Here is a 19,141-nt window from a genome sequence, read left to right as displayed (position 1 = left end):
TTTCAGGGGCCTATGGTATTGGTGCATCCTCCTATTCTCTCCCAGTGACAAATGGTCTAGACTTCTGTGGGCTATAATATTTGGATCTAATTTTGGTTGCTAGGTTTAGCGTGCTGGGTGGTGTTGGCGGCCTGTGAAATATAAGAGGTCAGACGGTCTGGCCTTAAACTCTATTACTCTAACTCAGTGATTCTCAAATTTATTTACTCATTCTCCCCCTTCTTTGTGTCTGTAGTAATTTACACACACACACACCCTGCCACACAAGTACATATACCAATATATGTGGTGGCAGCACTTCACTTGAATCAGTTTCGGCTTCTTTGTTTTTCACTTTTTTTTTTCCTTGTTGCATGAATGAGCCAAGGATCCATTGTGAGAAGAGTAAAAGCAAAATTATGATTGTGGTCCATGCTTGCACTTAAATGTGCACATTGAGTCATAGCAAACGGATTAACATATAGATGGCAATGACTTTGTATAATGCTATGCAAAGCTTAACAGAAATCCATCAAAATGCACAGTGCCGTGTAGAGTCAAATGCACAGCGCCATCTGAGGCCCTGAAAGGTCTGGAGGGATCAGCTTTGCTAGGTATTCGTTGCTGTGGGTAAAATGTACACAGTACATGATTTTTTTCCCCACCCTAAAGCTTCTCGTGCCCCCTAGAATGTATTCCATGCCCCTCCCCGGGAGCCAGCCCCCCAGTTTGAGAATCTCTGCTATAACTTGTTAAAAGCCCAAATGTCAATATTTCCCAAAGTTCCCCAGTCTCCACACAACTTTAGCAACTCCAAACCAATATACCTGAAACAACATGCTACATTCTTGAAAGTGTAGGGGAAACCAGAAAGTGTTCAATATAGATCTAGCGTTTCTTGTATTTGGCCATGTTTGTTCAATCCTGTTTTCAAAATTGCAGAAGCCTGCTGTAACAAAGGTAAAGAAAATCCCCGTCTATACTTCCTGTTTATAGTCACCCAGAACTCAACTCTTAAGTTGCACCCTCAGGTCATGCACTGTATTTTTAGTACACTTACATAAGCCATCACAGGTGTATTAAAAACATAAGCTCTGGGCTTTGTGCCCCAAAAGGCTTTCTCAATATGCAATCTGTCCTTGTGTATGATACATTTGTATCATTCACAAACAAGTGTAACAATGTCACTATTGAGTTATGGCAAGATCCTTGGGGCAAATTAACACAGTTCTGAGGAGTTAGCCCTTGGTCTGTACCTCATGTGTCCATCAATTGAGATCTTGTTTATATTTCTGCATATACAGAGTCCTAAATAAAACCATGTGATGTCCTTAGCTAAATAAAGGAAATGCCTGGAACTGTGGAGGTTGTAATGTTGGCAGTAATGCCTACATTGTTTTGGAATTCACACAACATCAGAAGTTTGCAAATCATCTAGGGCAGAGATAACTATAGGGACTGATAATTCAATACTATAACATTTCATATTAAGCTCTTTGGTGAAAGGACTATTATATGTTTAATGGTGCCTAGCACAGTGGGGTCCAACTGGGCTGAGGCCTTCATGTGTTACTGCACTATAAATGCAGAGTAATGTGACATGGTTGTGTCTACTAATAATTTTCAGTTGTTTTTATTTTCAATGTAGCCAATGAACTGTCTTGTGAAACTAATACATACTAACCACTGAGAACTTAACGACAAAAGTAATCCTACCAACACCACCATACCTCCAGCACATAGGTGGAGACAGGATTTCTTGATTTTTGGTTTTAATTGTTCTTAATCTCTCTTCAGAGGCACTCATGTAATATAATAAAATTGGTGATATGCAGGAGGGGACCCTTGGGAGCTCCTTGTTTAAAATTTTATAATTTCTTTGAAGGGAAGATTTGGGATGATTTTTCTTGTCTATAAGGGAATTGCTGTCTCTTGGGTACTGCTAACTGATCTTTACCAGAAAATATCTCCTGGGGCTCATAATTATTTCTGAAGAGCATTGGAAACTCTCCAATTGCACCAGCTGCTAGGTAAGGGCTCACCATCGATGGGCTACCTGCTTTAGTATCCATATATGGTACTCTGTGTTTTTTTTTCTTTCAGTGAAAAGTATAAACATTTCTAGCAAAGGGCTTTTAATAAAATGTCTAACTGCTGTGGTGTCTCCTTGTTTGATTATAGAAGAGTATTTTTATTTAAATGGGGAAGCTACCTAAACAGATCATCCAGTTTGTTGTCTCTTCTACAGGAACCTGAACCCCTGGTTCATGAAGTTCTACAGGCTGAGGAAGAAAATTTTATGGAAGCCCTTGTTAAAATACTTGCAGCATATTATTGAATCAACTGGTAGCAATTGTTCTAGTATCTCAGAAACTATGTCTTTAGCTTAATTTATCAGTTGTGTCTTTGCTTAGAACTTCTAAGAGAGTGTGCATGTAGGTCAGAATATGAATATGTCTTCTGCTGGAATTTGTAAAACCAAAAGATGGGATTATCCTGTCCATTAAAGCCGGGGAATTCATAAAACAGTCTGATCATGCAACAAAGTTTTGTTTGTCTAGTAGACAAAGGGCATGACAGTTTCCCCCCCGCCCCCCGGACCTAGCAGCGCAAACAAACTAGTAGAATGTAGCCAGTTAGGGACAGAAATAGAAGAGAACACTAGACAAGCTATCAACCAAAGTAAATAAATTGATAACAGCAAAATGGCCTTTAAACCAGGGGGCCTGAAAATTCCCAGCATTTATGACTACTAGTTTCCAATTAATCTATTTTACCATTTGCCAAAGTTCATTTATTTTATAGAGAAAGCAGCTACCATTTTCAGCGTTTTTCTCATTATGCCTCACTGTTGTTGAGCTTCTTAATTAAAATAGAGCTACTTCAGGTCTAGTCATTCCATTTAAGGAATAAAAATCAGGAAGTGCTTTGAAATATCGTTTTTTTGTGTTACAAAACATACCCCAAATACCTTTTTGTAAATAATTAACTAAATTTTCAAAAGAAATACTGAGTTAGCCACTAGTGTTCACAGAATGGTGAAAACTATATTGTTAGAGACAACACTAAATATGGCATTTAAAAGCTGGATTTTTCTCATAATTTTGGTTGATCCAGGAGAAACCTCTGCAGAAGGTAAAAGTACTGAGGCATTCATTTATTTATAAAAGAATATGATAATCTAGAATATATAGTTTACATATTGCTCTTAGGAAAGTGCTTTATGCAGTCACTTTAATTTGATAAATGGTTTTATTCTTAATGGCGATATATTTTTGCTAGTGGGGTTTGGCTTTCTAATATTCTTGATTGAACACTTGCTATGAAGAGTGAGCTGTTGCTATGTTGAACCTTGAAATTGACACACATATAGCACTTCTGGGAAAAGGTTCAGACACTAACATATGAACATCCCATTTTATTATTTCTGGAACCACTTCCTTTGAGCTCATTCTGCAGCAGTTACAGAAACAGACTTTAGTTCCATTTTGTTTGTAGACCAATCATATAAATTGCAATGGTTGAAGGTACGCAGACTTATAAAAGCAAAAGAGAACTAGGGAATCAAATGCTAGCCTATAGCTAATATAACCTAAGATGATGCTCTGCACCTCATGTTCCTGGTCCCTCCAGCATGGGATACTGCTCCCTTCACCCTTATTTTCTAGAAGCCAAGATTTCTAACTATTCCCATGACTAGATAATATGACAAGCCACGGATATCCACCTCCCTTACCTTTTTTTTTTTTCTGCAGGCTGTGTCGCTTCTAACTGGACCAATCTACTTTTGTCTATATTTTTAGTTTTTCCACTGTAAGAAAGTTACATGCTGTCAGTCTATAAATTCGTGCCATGTAGCTTCCAGAGTGCGGATTGGTTTGCAGACTGCTCTCTTGGTAGGACCTCTTTGAATTAAGGTGCCCCCTCTTACCGTCTCTTGTTACACCTGTCAAAAGGAATTGGGAATGTAGGTATTTCAAGTTTCTTCTTCGAGTGCTTGTTCACATCCATTCCACATTAGGTGTGCGCACGCCGCTTGCATGAGTGTCGGAAACTTTTTCCCTTAGTGGCTCCCGTCGGTGGGGGGCCCCCTGAGTGGCGCCACTGCGCCGTGCATATATACCGCTGCTGGCCCAACCCCCTCCTGTCCCTTCTTGCCATCCATGGTGGCGTTGGAACAACCCCTCTCTCTCTCTCTCTCTCTCTCTCTCTCTCGTATGAGAGCAGTCCCTTAGCCTTTCTCAGAGTTAGATAGCTGTTATCAGTTAGTTAGCATACCTTTGTTGTGGACACTTAAGTGATTAGGTGCTTGGAGGCTTCCAGCACCTGCCCCGGGCCGCGGGGCATGCCGCAGGCCCACGGGTTTAAGGCTTGTACCACATGCCGCAAGCCTATGCCAGTTAGTGACCCCCACGACTCGTGTCTACGTTGCTTGGGGGAAGAGCATCAAACTGAGCAGTGTAAGATTTGCAAGGCGTTCCAGCCAAGAACAAAGAAAGAAAGAGCCTTTCGTTTGAAGCAGTTGTTGATGGAGGCCACATTGCAGCCACTGGGCCCAAAGCGCCTGACGTCGGCTCCGGCTTCCTCGGTGCATAGTGCTCCAGAGTCGTTGAGAGACCCAGCAGTGGCTAAACACCAAATGCTGTCGGTCCCAGAGCACCAGACTAGGCCCCGGCACTGCTCGTCCTCCCCGGTGCGACCTACGGCGCAGCCGGAAGGAAGGTACGGACATTCCCCATATAGGAGGCCAGTGCCTTCTAAGGCCCCAAGCACTGATAAGAGTGGGAAGGCCGCTGTCCCGGCCGTGGTGGCTCTGGCACCACAAGTCCCACCGAGTCCAAGCCTAAGTGACCTCAGTGCGGACGGTGGGCTTGAGGACATAATGGATCAGCCCTCCACGCCTGGCACCTTTGAAGCGGCGAAGGACCTCATTGAGCTGTCAGGGGCGAGCCACCTCCCATACAGGGAGAATCCTCTGCCACCCATGCCACGGGTGCTGTCGAGGGGTAAGCCGGCAATGGTGTGCCATTCGAGGACACAGTCCTGGCATCGCTCCTGGAGTTGATCCTGGTTGAGCTCCGCTTCCACGGACTCCCAGTTATCCACGGAAGGGGCACAACGCTCTCCAGCACCACTCAAGAGACCGGCACCAGAGGAGTCAAGACAGCCCTCGCCGGAGGACTCCCTCAGATGCTGATCCCAGTCCCAGTAATGCCGGCGCCGATCCCAGTCCGGATCCCGGTCCTGGGGATATTGGTACCGGTCCCGCTCCCATTGGGTTAGGAGCCGCTCGTTGATCTCCCGCCAGCACAGATCGTTGGCACCGCTGTGGCCTTCGCAGTCAGTGTTGTCGCAGTCCAGCGCAGACTCCAGCCATTACGGTTACTTATACCGTGCTCCAGACAGCAGGGACCCTCAGACGGGTTGGCATCCCCAATGGGGGCCTCCAGGTCATTGGCCCTTCTGGACTCTTTGGGCTTATCAACAGCGCCAAGGGGCCCCGTCCAGGGCGAGCAACTCGATGCAGTGGTCCCGGTTCCCGCACCGATGCCTGACTGTGCCGGAAGCTACAATATCCAGGCCTCCAGCATCCCCCCAGGATAAACCAGCACCGAGTCCGGTGTCCCCCCAAGGTCTCCCGCACCGGCCTGAGCTGGAGGCCCCTCCCATGGGAGAGGGGAAGCAGGAGGACCAGCCAGAGGGTGTTGAGCAGCTGCTAACCTCCTCGTCATCCCCGGATGAGGCGGTGGCGGGTACAGCAGTATCCGGCCCTCCACTGATAGACCACAGAGCCCACCAGGAGCTACAGCGTAGGGTCGCCCAGAACTTGGGGTTGCAGACTGAGGGGATGGTTGAGCAGGAGGACCCCATGGTGGACATTTTGAGCCCCGAAGGTCCAGCTAGAATAACGCTTCCGCTCATTAAGACCATCCAATCGAATTATAAGACTATATGGCGGATCCCGGCCTCCAGTGTTCCAATGGCCAAAGGTGTGGAGCACAAATACTTTGCCCCGTCAAAGGGCTACAAATTCTTCTTCTGCCATCCAAGTCCATGCTTCCTGGTGGTCTTGGTGGTGAATGAAAGGGAGCACCATGGACAACAGGCCCCAGCCCCTAAGGCCAAGGAGGCAAAACGCCTGGACCTTTTTGGCAGAAAGGTGTACTCATCACAAGGCCTTCAGTTGAGGATTGCTAACCAGCAGTCCATCCTCAACAGGCATAATTTTAACTACTGGGTGGCAGTGGGGAAGTTTAAGGACAACCTCCCGCAAGGTTCCCAACAAGAGTTTACGGCTCTGGTGGACGAGGGCAAGGCAGTAGCCAAGACCTCTCTCCAGGCCTCCCTGGATTTGGCAGATGTGGCGGCTAGAACAATCGTGTCGGGGTGGTCATGAGGTGCTCGGTGTGGCTTCAGGAGTCAGGCCTGCTGCCTGAGGTCCAGAATACGCTTAAGGACCTCCCTTTTGAAGGGTTCGGGCTCTTTTCAGAACAGACCGATGCGAGGCTGCATGCCCTCAAGTCCTTGAGGCTTACGCTTAAGTCGCTGGGTATGCACACCCTGGTGACCCACAGGAAGCCCTTTAAGCCACAGCCTTCCCCTCAACGCCAGTACCAGCCTTGCCATAGGCATGAGCCTTACCGTAGGCGAGGCAGGGATAACAGGCGACAGCGCAATAATAACAATAATGCTCCAGGTCAGAACCCAGGTCAGCACAAATCCCAGCTAGGCACTAAGCCAGGCTTTTGAAGGTGTGCTCGAGGACAGCGTACCAGACCAGTCACCGGATCCGTCCCTCTGTTTCCTGAACCGCCTGTCCTGTTTCTCCCGTTCATGGTCTAGCATTATGTCGGACCGTTGGGTCTTACGCACGGTACGGAACGGGTACTCACTGCAATTCTCTTCCTTCCCTCCCTGCCTCCCTCCCAGCCCACTTCCCCGTCCCTCTTCAGGGACCCCTCTCACAAGCATCTCCTAGAGAAGGAGGTTCGCTTGCTGCTAGAGGCGGGGGCGATAGAGGCGGTGCCACACGGGCTAAAGGGGAAAGGTTTCTACTCCTGGTACTTCCTCATCCCCAAGGCCAAAGGGAGCCTTCGTCCCATTTTAGACCTGCACGGACTCAATAAGTTCCTGGTCAAGGCCCGGTTCCTCATGGTGTCTCTGGGCAGCATCATCCCTTCCCTGGATCCGGGGGGCAGGTACGTTGCCCTCGGAAATGAAGGACGCATACTTTCATATCGCCATCAACCCAGCACATCGGCAGTTCCTGCGCTTCACCATGGGCCAAGAACATTAGCAGTTTGCGGTTCTCCCGTTTGGTCTAGCTGCGGCCCCAAAGGTGTTCACGAAATGCATGGCGGTGGTGGCAGCCTTCTTATGGAGGCAGAGGATCTGGGTTTACTCGTACCTTGATGACTGACTCTTGGTGGGTTGATCTGAAGCGGAAGTGCGGGGCCACATGGAGGTGGCCCTGAGATTGTTCCACAAGCTGGGGCTCCTGGTCAACGTCCCCAAGTCCAATCTCGTGCCCACGCAGAGAGAGGAATTCATAGGGGCGGTCATGGACGCGGTGCAAGCCCGGTTAAGCCTTCCAGTATCCCGACTCTGGGCTATCCAGCAAGCGATGACCTCCCTGCGCCAGTTTCCAACTACAAAGGCCAGGTTGACCAGGGTGCAAGCAACTTCCATGGCTTTCCTGGTGCAGGTCCCGATCCAGGAGATCTGCAGAGCAGCCACCTGGTCCTCAGTGCACACCTTCACGACCCACTACGCGGTCAACCAGCAGGCCAGAGAAGATGCGGCAGTTGGCAGAGCTGTTCTCCGATCAGTTGTTCCGTGACTCCTACCCTCCTCCAGAGGTAAGCTTGTGATTCACCTAATGTGGAATGGACATGAACAAGCACTCCAAGAAGAAAAGACGGTTACTTACCTTCTCGTAACTGTTGCTCTTCAAGATGTGTTGTTCACGTCCATTCCACCACCCACCCTCCTACCCCTCTGTCGGAGTTGCTGAGAATAAGGAACCGGAGGGGGTCAGGCCGGCAGGGGTATATATGCACGGCGCAGTGGCGCCACTTGGGGCCCCCCGCCGACCCGATGGGAGCTGCTAAGGGAAAGTTTCCGATGCTTGTGCATGCAGTGCACGCACACCTAATGTGGAATGGACATGAACAAGAGTTACGAGAAGGTAAGTGACTGTCTTTTGTTTAGTACAGCAATATGTTAATTCACTAAGTATTAATCAAGCCTGATGATGTCAATAATAGTTACTAGTAAGTAGTAGTTACTTTCCTTTATTCTAACAAAAAAAAAAAAATGCAGGGGTGCCAAACTTGCTTGGGGCAAAAGGCCACATTCCATGTTAAGTGATAGACCGTGGACTGGAATATAATTTAGGATTCAGTTCTCCAGTCCCCAGCAATTTCCCCCTGATGTCACAGTTAGGGCTTGTTTACACTTGCAAGTTTTGTCACCAAAAACTGCCTTTTGGCAACAAAACAGCAATGCCATATGCACTGCAAGGTCACTGTTTTAAAAAAACAAAAGAAAAAACCCTAGTTTTTGCAAAAAAACCCTGCGAGAGACTTTTGTCTTTTCCCCTCCCTTTATTGTTGACAAACAGCCAGTGTAGACAAAACAGTTTTCCCCCCGATTTTATTGGCCTCCAGAAAGTATCCCACAATTCCCCTGCTGCCGCTCTGGTCAGCGGTTTGAACTCCTCTGCCCTGCAGCCAACCCACCCCTCCCCCTTGCAGGCCCGGGGACTTTTAAAACTCATTTCCTGTTTGCTGGCTTCCCAGAGGAGCTTCCTGGGTGAGCATGGGTGGCTATTACCCCAAACGCACTCCCTCTTGGACCACCACTGAGTTGTTGGATCTGATCAGTATATGGGGAGAGGAGTCTGTTCAGTCGCAGCTGCGAGTGACCCATAGGAATCGGGACACATATGGGCAAATGTCTCAAGGCTTATGCGATAAGGGCTGTGATCAGGACACGCAACAGTGCAGAGCGAAGATAAAGGAGCTGAGGCAGGCATACCACAAAGCGCGGGAGGCGAACCATCGCTCCATGGTGCACCGGAGACCTACTGCTTCTATAAAGAGCTGAATGCTATCCTCGGTGGTGACCCCACCTCCGTTGCCAATTGCCCCGTGGATACTTTGCAGGCAGCAGAAAGAGGGGGTAACCTGGAGGCTGAAATTCTGGATGAAGAAGCTGAGCTAGAAGAGGTTAAGGTGCTCCCAGAGGGGTCACCTGGTGGGGCAAGGAGCCAGGAACTTTTCTCCACTCCAGAAGTGCTCAATGGTGACCAGGAAGCCGATGAGACTCCAGGTAAGTTGCTGTGCCTTGTGTAGGAAATCGAAAACTTGGAGGCAGGTAGTGTGTAGCTAATCTGCATGGCCAAGCAGGGTGTCAATGGACATCGAGACCTGCAGGAAATCCTCTAGAGAGAGGCTCTGGAAAGTTTCCAAGAGGTACTTGTTAATCCTCTGCCTCAGATTCCAAGGGAATGCAGTCTCGTTAGGTCCCCCATTGTAGGAAACTGTACCATGCCATTTAGCAGTCACTGGAGCTGGGACCAATGTGGCACAAAGCTGAGCTGCATATAGACTGGGGTGAAAGCCGCAAGCATTCAGAAACTGAGCCCTGGTTTCCCTAGTCACCCTCATTAGCGAGTTGTCAGCCAGCAGGTTGGCCCCCTGTGAAAAATTGTGGGATAATTTTAGAATGAGTTCCCTGCAAGCTGAGACCTTTTTGTCCATATGCACAACTGCCTTCCCCCCCGCCCCCACTCCCGAAACTCACCATGATTGGGGTGCTCGCGGAGCTGTGGGCCTGCCTCGAGTGTCAGAGAGAAAGTGATTTTCTACTAGCAAAATTCCCTTTTTACTAAAACGTTTCAATCGTTTGTTGAAATGTAACAATCCCTCTTCTGTTCAGTACAGCCCTTGAAGAACACACCACATACCCCCGCGGACCGGCTGCGACAGATAAGAAAAAATCCTAGGCGCAGCAAAGAAGAGATGTTTGGCTAGGTGCTGCCGCGTGACGAGAGACAGGCCAGGGCACAGAAAGAGTGCTGGGAAGCCGAAAGGCAGGACAGAAAAGAAACTGCTGCTTTTGCTCGGCAAGCGACAGAGTGGATGGTAAAAGTTATGGAGGATCAGACGGAGATGCTCAAATCATTGATACAGCTGTAGACTGAGCAGATCCGAGTTCGAGCACCTATGCAGCAGATGCACAATTCTTTGCCAACCCCACCCCCCTCTATGCCCACACATTCCTTTTCACTCCACAGCACTCCTGAGTTTCCCCATCACTCCAGCCCCCTCTTACAGCTTGCACAATGATAGCTGGAGCGACACACAGTTGTGAGGTTTTACCCTTTTTAACAATAAATAAAGGTGAAGGTATTTAATGGTACAGCGTTTTTATTCTGTGTTCTACAAAAGCGTGTACAGCAATCAATTCACTCTCAGGTACAGGCTTCGGAAGCATTGTGTTGCACAGATCTTGGGCCCCAAAATTGTACAGGGAAGCAACTCCAAAGCAGACATGTGTTACTGCCCCTCGTTGTCAAAGTGGTTCCTCAAACCCTCTCTGATGTTAATAGCAGCCCTCTGGGCTCCTCTGACAGCCCTAGCATCTGGCTGTTCAAACTGTGCAGCCAAGCGCTCTGCCTCAGTGCTCCACACCTGAGCAAACATTTCACCCTTCGATTCCCACAGATTATGCAAAGTGCAGCAGGTGGCTATGACCAGGGGAATATTATCCTTGGTAAAGTCTAGCCTGCCATTGAGACACCTCCAGCGAGCTTTCAGATGGGCAAAGGCACATTCGACTACCATGCGGCACCTGCTCAGCCTGTTGTTAAACGCTCCTTGTTGCTGACAGGTGTCCTGTGTAAGGTTTCATGAGCCAGGGCTGTAAGGGGTAAGCTGGATCTCAGAGGATTACTATGGGTATTTCCACATTCCCCCACTGTGAACTTGTGGCCTGGAAAAAAAGTCCCTACCTGCAGCTTTCTGTACAGGCCACTGTTCCTGAAATGCATGCGTCATGCACCTTTCCAGACCAGCCTGCACTGATGTACGTGAAAAGCCCCTGGTGATCCACAAGCACCTGCAACACCATGGAGAAGTATCACTTCCTATTAATGTATTCAGAGGCAAGGTGGTCTGGCACTAAAATTAGAATGTGTGCGCCATCAATCGCCCCGCAACAGTTAGGGAAACCCATCTCTCCAAAGCCACCCACTATGTCATGCACATTTCCCAGAGTCATGGTCCTATGCAGCAGGATGCAATTTATTGCCCTGTACACTTGGAGTAATAAAGCCCCGACAGTGGACTTTCCTACTCAAAATTGATTTGCGACTGACCGGTAGCAGTCTGGATTCGCCAGCTTCCACACAGTGATTGCAACACGCTTCTCTACCGAAAGGGCAACTCTCAATCTGGTGTCCTTGTGCCACAGGTCGGGGGCCAGCTCAGCTCATAGCTCCGTGAGGTTGCTTTATGCATCCTAAAGTTCTGTACCCACTGGTCGTCATCCCACATCTGAATGACAATGCAATCCCACCAATCAGTGCTTGTTTCCCTAGCCCAAAAGCAATGCTCTGCCATATGCAGCTGCTCTGTGAATGCACAAAGCACTGATAAGTTGCTGCCGTCCATATCGCACTTGGGTGCCTGCAATTCATCCTCTGTTAACTTTGCAAGTAACTGTGCTGCCATGTGCGATGTCCTCACGACAGCTAACAGCGCATAGGAGAGAAGTGCAGGATCCATCCTCTCTCATTGCAGATGCTGGCACGCACTACAAAAGAATGACAGTTGGAAAAATGGCGCGAAAGAAAGCCAGAGACCTTTGGAGGGATGGGATACAAAGCGGTGCATGACAGTACATTTTGCACATCCCAGGATGCGTCGTGCTCTGTTTCCACATTCTCACAACACCTAGCGATGGATGGTGTCACCAGGCACTGTGGGATACATACCCACAGTCCATTGCTCTCACTCTTGACAAAGGTGCCCTGAATGTGGACATGATCTGTCGACAGAGGGAACAAATGTAGACATGCTTTGGTGACTTTGCTTTTGTCGATTTCCCCTTGTTGACATTAGTTTCATCGAAAAAACTTGCCAGTGTAGACAAGCCCTTAGGTCAGGGGTCTCAAACTCCTGGCCCCCAGGCCATCTGCGGCCGGAGAACCTCCCCAATGTGGCCCCTGGGACTCCAGCAATTTTGGTCTCTCCCTTCCAGAGCCTGTATCCCAATCCCCTTCCCCAGACCTCCTCCCACACCCAAACTCCCTCCCAGAGCCTTAGGTGGGAGGGAGGAGTTTTGAGGGGGGCAGGTTCTGGGTGTTAGATTTATTGCAACCATGAGGCCTAGAACTCTCTTTTTAGATGAAAACTGAGGTTCTAGACCATCTGAATGTGTCTAGCATGCAACATAAATAGATCAAGGGCTGAATCCATCCCTTAGGCCATAAATTTTGACATCCCGTTTCTAAATATATTACCTTTTTAGTTTCACTGAATCTGCCCATTTCTTGTAGTATAGGACAAGGTGAAAAGAAATGTCTTTGGTTTTCAGTATAATTACTAACAACTAGGCAAGTCAAGTATAAGTTCAAAGGGTAAACGGTTGCAGAATTGGACCTCATGTATGAACCCTAGGTACCTACAGAGCATTCAGCCAAGCCAATTAATTTCAAATTAATCCAGAAAGCACTGTTATATGCATGGGATAAATTTGTAATGAACAAAACATAATTAAATCTTTTGTAGATAAGCCTTGCGATTTGCCACTCATAGAAAATGGGAAGATAGCTCAGTATTATTATAGTTTCAAAAGTTATTATTTTCCAATGAGTAAAGAGAAAAAGATTTCCTACACCTGCGTGGCTGGCTATACAACTGAATCTGGGAGTCAAGATGCAAGGATAACATGCACAGCAACAGGATGGTCGCCAGCACCAAAGTGTTATCGTAAGTCAATTTCATTAGCCTTTTTTGTTTCCTGTGGACACTGTAATGGATTTCACCAAGAGGGTGTAGTAATGAAACAATAAATTAGGGAAAAATTAGGAAGTGGAACTGGATATTGACAGTTTTTTTTTTTTTACCACCACCCCCCTCTGAAAATTGGTACCAAACCCAGCAATATTGCCTTTTTGTGAAATCAGATAAATTCATAGAGGATAGGTCCATCAAGGGCTCTTAGCTAGGATGGGCAGGGATGGTGTCTCCAGTCCCAGTTTGCCAGAAACTGGGAATGGGCGACAGGGATGGATCACTTGATGATTACTGGTTCTGATTAACCTTCTGAAGCACCTGGCATTGGCCACTGTCGGAAGACAGGATACTGGGCTAGATGGATCTTTATTCTGACCCAGTATGGCTGTTCTTATGTTCAGAACATCCCTATTTATTTTGTGTTTTCATTATTATTTTTATTCAAGTGGTACTGGATTCCCCTTCCATCCTCCATGATGAGCAAATGACCAATTTCAGTCAGATTTTAGTTCACATTGCCTCCCCTCATCTTCAGTAATTTTGCCTCTTACAGGTGGAAACCCTCCCCCAATACAGAAATTTCCTGGCTCATCAGCAGGGGTTAAACAAAGTGAAAGCTACACTTTGGCATCAGTAGGAGTTGCCAGCAGGTGACTGGTTGGCTGCTTCCTCAGACAGTAAGAGCATCTCAGAGAGTATTTAGGGTGTTACCCGGGGTTTTCAGAACCCAAAGCAGTGGTAACTTGACTGTTTCTCTTCAGGCAGTGTCAGGAATAAATCAATGGAGACACAGCTCTTCTGTCTGATAAATGATTGGTACAAACAAGAATGCTTTAACCTAAAACTACTTTATTAGCTTTCACGCGCACACAAAAAAGTGCTCTAGCAGTAGGTTCAGCGCATCCTACACATTTATATTTACCCAAAGTCTGAGATGGTTTTGAATAATCAACAACTAGAATTCCGTGCGCCCTCCTTCCATCCAGCCGTTAGGGAGTTTAGGTGCCAGCTCCTTGCCCAAAGAAAAGCTTCCTTGGATTGCTCCAAAGTGTATCCTTTTGCCTAATCTTTTATAGCTAACTTAAACTAAGCACATAACTCATAGCGACTTGTAGTGGGTCACCACAGTAACCCCAATGGGTCACCAATTCTCCTAATTTAAGCAACATACTCATTTATCTCTTAACAAAGCATTTTGTGTATCTCTAGTCATAACATTAAAATTTATATGTAGGGGCACTTAAAACCAAGGACTGTTCAAACATTCCTTCCATTCTCATGGTACATTAACTCTCTGTCCCCTCCTCCCATTCTCATTAGCAGAAACTGCAAACATACAGCTGTTTGGCCTCGCCTCTCAAAGCCCTAAGATTATTTCTAGCTATGTGGTATTTGGTTTTCAGCTAGCAGTGGCTGGACATACAAAATGGCTGACTGCAGTAATGTCAGGTTCCAGAGTTACACACAGTAATATCAAGTTCTGAGGTTATGGAGGAGTGGGGAGAACATCTGTGCCTCTTAAAATAACTTTTAAAAAAACAGAGGGCACATCTGGCCGGTAGACAGTGAAGTCACCAAAACACTTAACTCTTTCTTGCTCTCCTTGTGCTCTCATCTGCTTATGATCATGGTCATCAGTTCCCTTCCTGGTGACCTTTATTTGCTGCTGGGAGAGAACTCTCACTATGTCTTTGCAAGTGCTCCTATTTTACTCACTGGGAGAGAGTCTTATAGCTTGGAAGGTGAGTAATTTCTCCAACTCTCAGGACTCACTGTGTGCACTGCAGTTTCAGTAGTGATCTGGAACAGAATAAAGAGAACAGTTAAGACTGGCAAGAAAGAAGATTGTGTGAACCCCACCACTGTCTAGCTTCACCAAACTAGGTGACTTTATTATCTTTCTAATTTCAACATTTAAAATACCTATTTGATATTGGGTTTTTTGTTACTATGTCAGGAGAGTAACCAGATAGAAAAATCGTTGGGCTCGTTATCTCCTCACTGTAGGCAAATATAGGAAGCAGACAAATCCCCATGTAAATATATACTTAAGTTACAGAGAAGCATAATACTCTGTCAGTTGCCTCCTTCTAATCAACCTACTTATTTTCATGTAGAAAAATGTAGGAAACCTCTCTTGGAAAATGGCATCTTCTCTGATACAAAAGTGTCCTACAAAATATGGGAACAATTGCTGTACAGATGTGCTCCCGGCTATCAAACTCCAGGAGGTAATGCTAAAGAAACAGTGCAATGTCTTCCAGAAGGATGGTCTTCTCACCCAAGCTGTGCTAAAAAGTTTGGTATGAATTTACATTCCTCTTTATAACTGACTTTCTTTGTATCTTTGCTGCTATACAATACCATTACAGCTGGAGTCTCCCTGTGTTAGGGCAGCTTTTAAACTCACTGTGGCAAATTTTCAGCTGGTTGAAATCAATGGGGCAACGTCAATTTGCATTAAATGACGATAGTCCCCATTGGGACTACTCACATCACATGCATAAAGTTAAGTCTGCATGTAAAGGTGTATATAGGATCATGGGCCAAATAGGTAGATAATTGCTTAAACGATTGAAACCCTCCACATTTTCTAATGAGGTTAGGGATAGTATAAATACTGTTTTACATTTAATACTTCTGTGTCCTTCCACTGTTAGGATATTAACTTCAGAAAGGGAGCTACTATACAAACACCATAGCATTGAATGACAGTGGGTGATAATCTCTATTGATGTCACATTAATACTAACTTACAATGTAAAAGTGTGGCAGTGAATAATTAAACTTAAATGTGTAGACTGATCTATAGATTATGTATTAATTATATTAATTACTTAATGTAACAGGGTCCATGACCCGCCCCTCTTCCTGGGGCCCACTTTCTGCCTCCAATAAGGCTCAGAGAGGCTTCAGGGTTGTGCAACACCTGTGTCTTTATTTACCTACAGTTATCCCACCACCAGTGTCTATCTGTTTACAAGGCTTGCAGGATTAGTCACCTCCTTTACAGGCAGAGTCAGCCTTCAGCTAGGAAGCCTCCAGTTCCCTCCCTGACTGACTGGCTTCTCCCTGGCTGCCCCCAGCCTTCTGGCTTCCTCCCAGCCCTTATAGTCCTTGGCTTGTCAGGCCAGCAGGTGTTGCCAATCCTCAGGCTGGCATCAGACCTTTTCCATCAGCCCCAATCTGCTTCCCTTGATTGGAGCTGACTGGGCAGGGGCTAATTAGGTGCTTTTGCCATAGCATCCTGCTACACTTAAGCATTCCCAGTTATCACTTAGAGGGTTAACAGGTTCTTCGAGTGCTTACTCATATCTATTCCAGTTAGGTGTGCGCGCACGCTGCGTGCACGGATGTCACAAACTTTTTTCCCTAGCAGCTACCCCTCGGGCCGGCTGTGGAGCCCCCTGGAGTGGCGCCGATAAGGTGCTCTATATATGACCCTGCTGGCCCGACCCCCCCTTCAGTTCCTTCTTACTGCCAGTGACAATTGTTGGAACAGTGGTCTCTTGTTCACAAGTGCTCCACTACTCCCTAGCTACTCTACTTATCTCTCTTGTTAGTTAAATGTTAGTTATTTGTTATCTTTAGTGTTACATATAGTCGTTAACGCTTGAAGGGGTTTCCCTCTTCAACGAGTGCCCTATGGGGCATGCCGTCCCAGGGCTTCAAACCTTGCAGCTCCTGTGGCAAGTCTAAGCCCATGGGCAACTCCTGCCTTTGGTGTCTGGGAGAGGCCCATCAGGTGGATAAGTGCAGGATTTGCAAAGCATTTAAACTTTGCACTAGAAAGGAGAGGGACATTAGACTCAAACAACTCCTCATGGAGTCTGCTCTCCGTCCACCGCAATACTTGGCCCTGAGTGCCTCGTGTGGAGCGCTCCTCCAGCGGTGCTGTCTACAGCGCTGAAAAAGGACTCGGCATGCCCCTCTAGCGCCCGGCGGTCTCCGGGGGCCCAAAAGCACTCTCCCTGGCACCGTTCTCACTCCCCAGCCACCCGTAAGAAGCAGGCCATGGAGAAACCCCCACAAAGGCCCGAGGCGGTAGTCACACCTCCGACAGGACACGGTGCGGACCAGGGACATAAGGCCAACAGACCTTCCAGTAGGCCTCGTCCTACACGAGCCCCTGCCTCTCCGGGAAGCCCTGTACCGCCGGACTTCCTGCAGCGGTAGGTTGAGGAGGTCATGCTGCCTTCCACACCCGACAACTCTGAGGCCGCCAGAAGGCTCATTGAGATGACCACGCCCAAGTCTTCGGTCTTGAGACCTACACCATCTTGAGCCCCGGCACGGTCAAGAGGCAAACTGGCTATCTTTGGGCTGTCTGCCCCCAGACCAGCACCACCGCGCTGCTCTGAGTCCCGGTACCGCACCCATGCTCTGCACCGGTCCGTCTCATGGCATCGGTCCAACTCGCGGCACTGGTCTCACAGCCTCAATCCTTGGAGCTGCTCCCGCTCGAGGTGGTCATCGGCTGACAGGTCGTGGTCCTGCTCGAGGTCTAGGCCAAGGTCTGAGACCTTGTGGCACCACTTGAACGGACACTGTTCCGTGCAGCGGTACAGCTCCCCATCGCAGCACCGCACCTCTCCGTGACACTGTTCGTGAAACCGCTCTCCCTCGCGGCACCGCTCTCCACTGGCACGGCACCATTCCCCGGCACAGCACCAGTCGCAGTGGCACTCCTGTGGCCGCTCTCCACCGAGGCGAAGTCCAACATCTCGGCGCTGGTCGATCTCCCGGTACCACTCTCCACAACGGCACTGCCGATCACTGTCTGGATCTCACCACTCTGCATGGTACCCATTCCACCCATCAGGGGAAGTGGAACCCTCCCAGCACAGCGTACTGCCCCTCTTTGGCCGTCCAGCTCCCAGTCATCCTCTCCCAGGTCGGGTAGGGCATCGGGAGCATCGGAGGCACCCCGATCACATCTGGGCAGTCTCAGACGGGATGCTTCAGCACCCTGCTGGCAGCCCCAGTGGCGGTTCTGGACTCCCTGGGTGTACCACCAAGCCCAGGGCGCCCCTCCAGGCGTCCCTCCACCATCACGTTCTGGGTCCTGTATTCCCGAGGCAGCCGTCAGTCGTCGTCCTGCACAAACCCCAGTGGAGGCTACACCCTGGGCCCAGGAGGAACCAGAACCAGTGGACCAAGGGGCTGTCTCAGACCCAACCCTGCCGGTCACCGCCTCCTCATCTTCTCCTGATGAGGCAGTGGCGGGTACATCCGCATCCATCCCCCCACCCATGGACAATCGGGCCCTACAGGAACTCCCATGGCAAGTGGCCTTAAACATGAATTTCCAGGTGGAGGAGGTCATAGAAGAAGAGGACCCGATGGTGGACATTCTGACACCAGGGGGGCCCTCTAGGGTGGTGCTGCCCGTTATAAAGACCATTCAGTCGAATGCCAAAACAATCCGGCAAACTCCGACCTCCATTCCCGCCATGGCCAAAGGGTCTGAAAAAAAGTACTTTGTCCCCACTAAGGGATACTAATACCTTTTTACCCATTCCCCCCCATGCATAGCCTGAAAGATTCAAGGAACGCAATTAAGTCTCTAGGCATGCATACCCTGGCGACTCAAAGAAAGCCGTTTAAGCCCCAGCCCACCCAGCAGCGATCTTTCCCCACTAGACCCAGGCAGGACTTCTCCCGCAGGAAGAGTAGATACACCAGGCTCAGACCATCGTGTCCTCCCTCTGGACAGGGCCAGGGACAGTCCAAGCCCGCTCCAGGCCCTAAGCACCTATTTTGAAGATGCGCATGAGGACGGATTACCAGTCCATATCCCAGCGAGTTATCTCTCTTCCTGAACAGTCTATTCCACTTCTACTGTGCATGATCCCTTATTACATCGGACCAGTGGGTCCTCCGCATGGTAGAGGCAGGCTATTCTATCTACTTCTGCTCCTTCCAGCCCTCCCACACCCCCTTGCCCATTCCTCTTCAGGTATCCCTCTCACAAGCAACTCCTGATTCAGGAGGTCCAGTCCCTACTCACTCTAGGAGCAGTGGAGGAGGTACCTTGGGAGCTCAGAGGCAAGGGTTTCTACTCACGCTACTTCCTCGTTCCCAAGGCAAAGGGGGGGTCTACGGCCCATTCTGGACCTAAGGGAACTCAACAAGCA

At 48.4% G+C, this 19,141-nt stretch overlaps 1 protein-coding gene across 1 annotated transcript in view; it reads left to right on the top strand.

Annotated features, from left to right (window-relative positions):
* Positions 1 to 3,050: 3,050 nt before the first annotated feature.
* The window catches only part of LOC141992283 (coagulation factor XIII B chain-like), a 40,459-nt gene continuing 24,368 nt past the window's right edge, over positions 3,051 to 19,141 (top strand). The window contains exons 1-3 of the mRNA XM_074961166.1: positions 3,051 to 3,114; positions 12,777 to 12,977; positions 15,122 to 15,307. Coding sequence (XP_074817267.1) covers positions 3,051 to 3,114; positions 12,777 to 12,977; positions 15,122 to 15,307 — 451 coding nt within the window. The remainder of the gene's footprint in view (positions 3,115 to 12,776; positions 12,978 to 15,121; positions 15,308 to 19,141) is intronic.

This window comes from Natator depressus, chromosome 8, assembly GCF_965152275.1.
Source record: "Natator depressus isolate rNatDep1 chromosome 8, rNatDep2.hap1, whole genome shotgun sequence".
Taxonomy (NCBI): domain Eukaryota; kingdom Metazoa; phylum Chordata; order Testudines; family Cheloniidae; genus Natator; species Natator depressus.
The sequence above is the reverse complement of the archived record's forward strand: the minus strand, read 5'-3'. Positions and strand labels throughout refer to the sequence as shown.